Source organism: Enoplosus armatus, chromosome 5 (assembly GCF_043641665.1).
Source record: "Enoplosus armatus isolate fEnoArm2 chromosome 5, fEnoArm2.hap1, whole genome shotgun sequence".
Lineage (NCBI taxonomy): Eukaryota > Metazoa > Chordata > Actinopteri > Centrarchiformes > Enoplosidae > Enoplosus > Enoplosus armatus.
In genome coordinates, this window is record NC_092184.1 from 12,068,594 (window position 1) to 12,075,984 (window position 7,391).

General features: G+C 39.6%; 1 protein-coding gene across 1 annotated transcript; it reads left to right on the plus strand.

Annotated features, from left to right (window-relative positions):
- Positions 1 to 1,636: 1,636 nt before the first annotated feature.
- On the plus strand, positions 1,637 to 7,391 carry LOC139285437 (extracellular calcium-sensing receptor-like). Its single transcript, XM_070906003.1, has 11 exons — positions 1,637 to 1,899; positions 2,330 to 2,568; positions 4,206 to 4,297; positions 4,432 to 4,611; positions 4,739 to 4,927; positions 5,044 to 5,601; positions 5,720 to 5,929; positions 6,040 to 6,163; positions 6,270 to 6,463; positions 6,554 to 6,835; positions 6,966 to 7,391. Exons 1-11 carry the CDS (start codon positions 1,637 to 1,639, stop codon positions 7,389 to 7,391), a joined length of 2,757 nt encoding a protein of 918 aa, XP_070762104.1.

The window sequence follows — 7,391 nt, forward strand, 5'->3', positions numbered from 1 at the left end:
TCCACCCGGGTTGCAATCCTCCTGCCTGGATGAAAGTTTAGAAGCATGTCTTTAATCTCAGCAAACTATGAGGCTAATGTGTCGACTTAAGCTGCCAAACAATCCTTTTCTTTCTTGTCTGAATATCCAAGAATATTTCTGCTGTTCTCAGACATAATCAAATGCTGAAATAACATTTTTCATCTACTATTAAAGAAAAATACACATTTAAGTGCTATCACATTCCATTAACAGAATTCATTCATGTTAGCATGGGAGGGGAGGTGTTTTAGGGGCCTGCAGCCTCCTCCCCAGCTGGCCAAAGTGAAATAAAAACAGTTTCCTTTCAAGTGCAATTGATGCATTATTCAATGTATATATATAGTATGGTATAGTATATAGTATGAAAAATATGGTACATTTGAAGTCAATATAGTCATATATATGGTTTTCTATTCAAGTATCCCGGAGCTGCTAAACATAACTGCCCATAGCAAATTAGTAGCGCAGAAAATAACCCATATACCATATTGCCATATTAGTCCTATATTATGCTTATTTCAGCTCCGTATTTTTATTCTGGGATTCTACTGGAGTAGCTTTGCATAATTCATAGTTGAAAAAAGTCCCTATTTATCTTATACTGGCCCTTCATGCAGCCCTTCCGTTCACCCTCTGTCTGAAACAAGCCGTTTTAGACTTAACAATCTCCAAAAACTTGAAGAGTAGTCCTGAGCTGAGCAGTCGAATAACTTAGACAGACTGAGCGGGTGGATGAGTATCCCTGTACTTTGTGGGCGTGCCGTATAGTTGTGACATCACAACCTTACAGAAGTGTTGACGGTTTGTTTAAAGTCACAGTTTCTGAATATGGGCTGTGTGCATTTCTCCGTAGACTGAGCGTTTTGATACTTTCACAGTATTTATACAGCACCCAGACCTGCTTTATAATCAAGAAAGACATGGAGATCTCACTTTCTATGGGACCATATTTCTTTACTTCAGATTGTCCAGAACCAACTTAAACCAGACTACATTGAAATATATCCAGTAGTGAGAGTGAGGCTGCATCTTATCTGTTCATCCACAGGCACATTTATTCAGAACGTTTGCTGCCAGGAGGCTTTTTTGCTTGCTGCTAAGTTCATACACTCGAATCACTTGCAAGCATTCGATTGTTTTTCCATCATCACTCTAGAGAGGAATAATTTGGGGTTGTGTGCTGCTTGTGTCATCATTTTTACTTCCTTGCAAAATGCTTTACACCTATTATAAATACTCACATCAACACTTCACTTGTGCAGAGTGGGAGGGGGGGTATGCTCTATTCAAGACACCATTTTCAGAGTCAACAATTTATTTTGTGATAGGAGCTTTTTAACCAAGAGAAACATGTTTCTGTTTATAATGTCCTTTCTTTTTGTAGGTATCTGACATAAGGCTATGATCTTACACTAAGACGTGGAATTTAATGACATTTGTCCTTGGTACCAGAACTGTCGAACGTTGTCTACGAGGTACCTTACCATTTTAGTTTGAACTTAATGCACTCTATTATCAGGTTTGATGTGAACTGTGTGTCACACAGAGTGTATTTATTGCACTTCTGGTTGATGCATATTCTGACGCTCAGGTAACAGTTACCTATATGTGTTCAATGTCCAGAACAGCTGCATCCATGTCTTGGTTCACTCGGTGGCCCTCCTCAGCCCTCTCCCTGCTGCTTCTCAGTGTAGTGTGCAGACAGATGGGTCTGCAGGTGGTTCAGGCGATAGTGTGCTCCCGTTGGGGTGCGCAGAGCGACAACAGCCTCTCCCAGGATGGAGATGTGATTATTGGTGGACTTTTCAATCTGCATTACATACCTTCAGCTGTAGAGCAGAGCTTCACCAAGCTGCCACATTATGAACCTTGCACTGGGTAAAACTTAATCACAATATGTATTGTTATTGCATGTCTGATGGTTATTATGTTGGTCATTTTATGACAGTGCAGTGTCTGTATTTTTTATAGTTTTTGCCACGCTCATATGTTTTTGTTAAAATAGAGATAAGATAGAAGATAGAGATATAATTTAATTCAAAATGTTATAGTACTCATAATGTTTTATATAATACTCATAAAGTCCATATTAATATCAATGTTACATGTATCTGAGATGTGCATATTATGACTGTAGTAGAATTATTTCAATAGATTTTGCTGTAATACATTTATGTTAGTATGTGTGACATTTTTGGACATTTGTTGTTTCTATATTCATGTCCATGAGAATTATTTTTGTCTTTCAGTGATTGATATTGTCGGTTTCTGTTTTATTCACTATTCCTTTCTTCTCCTGTGGCCTCAGTTTAGATCTTGAGTCATTGAAATATACATATGCTATGGCGTTTGCGGTGGAGGAAATCAATTGTGACAGCACTCTGCTACCAGGAGTGAGGCTGGGCTACCGTATACTTGATAGCTGTGCCCGATACCCCTGGGCTCTGCAAGTTGCACTGTCACTGGTTGGAGGAGACACACACAGCTGCACCTTAACAGCTTCTACGTCTCGTTCTGCAGCTTATGAACAACCTGGAGAGATAGCAGGTATGACTTGATATAATCTAGTATGCACTTAATATTTACTATATCCATGAAAATAACAACTGATATGATAACAAGTGAAAGTCCTGAATTGAAAATGTAACTTAAATAAAAGTACAATCAATCAATTGATCAACATTTATTTCAGACTCAGGGTCCAGATAAAAGACAAGACATTACATATGATAAATTACATCTAAGAGCAAAATAAAACATCATAGTTTGAAAGAGAAAAAAATATATATTAATGTCTTATGAAGAGACAATTGTACTAATGTCTCCATAGCTGGGATTGGTAGCGTGCAGAACTAAGCTATGTTTGATAAAACCAAGATGATTGCATTTTCAGAGTCACTAAGCTGGCAAATAAATATATACAGTGCTTAACACATTTATTAGACCACCTGTCATAAAAATGAGAAAACACAAATATTTTAGAAATCTGTCAAAAACTTGATTCAAACTAAAAATTGTATTGTTATTTATTAGGCAAATAACAAACTGGAACAACTAAATAGTCCTTATTCACATGTATTTACCAAAAATCTTTTTTTGTATGACCTCCTTTGGCCCTGATAACAGCTTGCATTCTTGCAACCACAAAACAAATTTTTCTGTTCAGGAATGCAAATAAATAACTGTTATTTGGCATCTCAATCAAAAAATAATAATGTGCTGTACCATTTTTTTCTGCTTTTTTGTAAAGCAGTAAATTTGAGAATTCATGGATAACAACAATAATCATATTTTAGCATTAAAGATATCATTTTGATTAAAGAGCTTGGCTTGCACATACTGGTGGATTAACCATTACAGAAACATAAAATATTTTGGTAATCAGCAATACTGTTAATTTAGGGCAGCGGTGGCAAACACCTTACACTGGGTGGTGGTCTAATAAATTTGTTATGCACTGTACATGAGATTTTTTTCTGTTTGGAAAGTATTGACTCTTGCAGCCAAAAACATTTCACTTGATCGATCTAGGTCTCTTAAGTAATATTCTCATGGCGTCATTATAAGCCATTTGAAGTCTCTGTAAGCTTGTTGTTTGACCACAAGTGTGCAGTATAGAGCAGTGTACAATATGCTCTGTACAGAGACATGTTCCCTCACTACACACGTACTAAACTTATGAGAGAATGTTTGCTTGTGTATACATCTTGTGGCATTGCCTATATATATCATCATCATGCCCAACAAATTTTACATTATTACAGACACCAAGATTGATATCAGACATTTTGAAGTCAGGTTTAGGCATTTGTCTTCTTTGGATCTACAGATCAAGACAACACTCTTACTGGCATTGTATTTGATATAATGTTCCACACCATGCACAGAACATAAAGGAGCTGCTGGAGACCAGCACTACATGGACTAAGGACAACAAGATCATCTGAATACATAATGTGGTTCACTAGCGTATTACCAATCATGCACCCATACTGAGACTCAAAAAAGTCATGACAGTTTTATTCTGTCTTCTCTCAAATTAAGGATAGTAGGAAAAAAAACAATAGAAATACTCCAGTAAAATACAAGTACCTCAAATTTGTACTTCAGTCTAGTGCACGAGTAAATGTATATGTATATATATATATATGTATATGTAATTATATGTCTACTGTTACTGACAGGTGGTCAGCCTGTTCCTTTGCTCATTGCTGCTGCTGCATCTACAACAGGCATAATGCTGTCCAGGATCCTGGGGCCTCTCTCTGTGCCAGTTGTGAGTTTAATTACCTTTGGAAATAATGAACCTTTTATACAGAGTACGTCAACAGGCTGAGAAGGATTTACAAAAAATATATAATTACAATTAAAATGCTATTACTGTAAAAGCAATGTCTATCTTTCCCTTAGATCAGCTACTTGGCTAGCTGCCCCTGTCTTAGTGACAGGCCCAAGTTTCCTAACTTCTTCAGAACAATCCCCAGTGATATTTACCAAGCCCGGGCCATGGCACGACTGGCCATACGCTTCCACTGGACTTGGATTGGAGCAGTGGTAGTAAACAATGATTATGGTCAATTGGCGATACAGGTGTATGTTTTTGTTATTATACTGTAAATCGCCTGAAAAAGTGTCCCATATACCTGTATCTCTTTCATATATAGAGCAAATAACCTATATATATAAACATATTTGTGTTTTGAACTCCATATTACAGATATTTCAGGAAGAGGTTCAGGGGAAAGGGGTGTGTTTGGAATTCATAGAGACTGTCCGCAGAGAAACTATTGTGAGTGATGCCAGACGTGCAGCACTCACAATTCAAGCTTCGACTGCGAGGGTGATTCTGATCTTTTGCTGGTATACAGATGTAAAGAAACTATTTCTGGAACTGGCCAAGAGAAATGTGAGCAACTGGCTTGGAAGTTTGTGTAGACGTCAATTTAGCAAAGACATATATTTTGTAAAATCAAGATGTCTGTTTTTCTCGTCGCAATTTATTTGAGTGTTCTTTTACTATAGGTGACTGACAGGCAGTTTCTGGCCAGTGAGGCTTGGAGTACCAGTGACGATCTTCTCCAAGATCTTGCCATCTCTAAAGTGGCAAGTGGCGTTGTTGGTGTGGCCATTCGAAGTTCAACAATACCTGGATTTGAAAATTATCTCAGAAGTTTGCACCCAATTAATCGTCCTGATGATGAATTCTTAAGAGAGTTCTGGCAAAAGGAGTTTGGATGCAATCCTGGAGCTGCACAATCACATGCAACAATTCTCTCTTCATATTTCTCCTCACCACTCAAAACAAGGTCTGACCATCCGTCAAATGTTTCTACTTCTTCTCCTGACAAGGGGTCCCTTCAAAAAGCTTCACTACCACCCTGCAGTGGGACAGAGTCCCTGGAGGGAGTGCAGCATCCCTTTACTGATACTTCCCAGCTGAGGGTGGCATATAATGTCTACCTTGCTGTTTATGCTGCAGCCCACGCCCTTCACAGCCTTCTCTCCTGCCCCGACAGAGACAGCTCTTCCAGAAACAATAGCTCCACTTGCTCCTCTCCAAAACACATCAAACCCATAGAGGTAAACACAAGGGTGACAGTTCTTAAAGTTCTGATAAACTTAATAATGTAAATGAATTTTTCGTATAAAGATTTTTCTTTGAAATGTCAACAGTTTCTTCAACATTTGCTTCTTTCAGCTGTTGCAGCACTTGAACAAAGTGAATGTCACCACACCACAGGGTGAAATGTTTTATTTCCAAGGAGCTGATATTCCAGCAAAGTACGACCTCGTCAACTGGCAGAACACCCCTAAGGGGCCACTCAAACTTGTCTTGATTGGTCGTGTTGATGGGTTTGACCTCCACCTTAATGAGTCAGCTATTCAATGGAGCACAAGATCCAATCGGGTAGTCAGATCAACAAGTTGTCTCAAGGCTACTAATTTGCTGTTGAAATGAATGTCTTTGTCGATTCACAAGATTATGTCATTGAGAATATGAATTGGCATTTTGTTCAGGTGCCTGTTTCAGTGTGCAGTGAGAGCTGCCCCCCAGGCACCCGGATGGCCAACAGGAAAGGGGAGTCTGTCTGCTGCTTTGACTGTATCCCATGTGCTGAAGGGGAGATTAGCAATAAAACTGGTGAGGAAATCACTTCATAAGATAACAGAAATTCGTGCTCGCAGCCTTAATTTTCCCCTTTGTGTTTTATTTTCCTTCCCTCTCTGCTCTTTTTTCTCTCTCTCAGGTTCCCTTCACTGTGAGCGTTGTCCATTGGAGTTCTGGTCCAATGTTGAACAAACTGCCTGCATCCCTCGTCAATTGGACTTCCTTTCCTTTAATGAAACCTTGGGCATTACTCTGACTACAGTAGCTGTGTCTGGTGCTGCAGTGACAACAGCTGTGTTTGTGGTGTTTCTTTGCTACCGTCAAACACCTATGGTAAGAACCCAGAGTAATATAACAGTTCGTTGTATGCATTTGAGTCTTTGTCTGGCCACATCTTCGTCTGTTAATCTGATTCACCTCAAGGTGCGAGCCAACAATTTAGAACTGAGCTTCCTGCTTCTTCTGTCGCTGAAGCTCTGCTTCCTGTGTTCACTGGTGTTCATTGGTCGTCCATCGGTGTGGTCTTGCCGGTTCCAGCAGGCAGCCTTTGGGATCAGCTTTGTACTTTGTGTTTCCTGTCTTCTGGTCAAAACCCTAGTAGTTCTTGCTGTTTTCCGCTCAGCTCGACCTGGTGCTGAAGCCTTGATGAAGTGGTTTGGTCCTGGCAAACAGAGAGGAAGTGTCTGCCTATTTACCTGTATACAGGTAATATTTTGTGTGAATTTTGTTTTATTGATTAAATAATGAGAACATTTTACCATATTTTTGAGCAGAAAATTATTTCATGAAAATAATGTTAAATAATAACACTGAAACATTTTCACCTGTCATGCAGGCTATCATCTGTGCCACATGGCTGTCCCTTAGTCCCCCAGTGCCTCAACGAGATCTGGGTTTCCAAGGGTCAAAGGTCACCCTGGAATGTGCCATGACCTCTGTGGTGGGCTTCTCTCTGGTTCTGGGTTATATTGGCCTGCTGGCCTGCACCTGCCTCCTCTTGGCCTTTCTTGCTCGGAAACTCCCTGACAACTTCAATGAGGCCAAACTGATCACCTTCAGCATGCTGATATTCTGTGCTGTTTGGGGGGCCTTTGTCCCTGCGTACGTTAGCTCTCCTGGGAAATATGTTGTCGCTGTGGAGATATTTGCCATCCTGGCCTCTAGCTATGGTTTACTGCTCTGCATTTTTGCCCCCAAATGTTTCATCATTCTTTTGAGGCCTGAGAAAAACACCAAGAAACACCTGATGGCCAGAATGTGA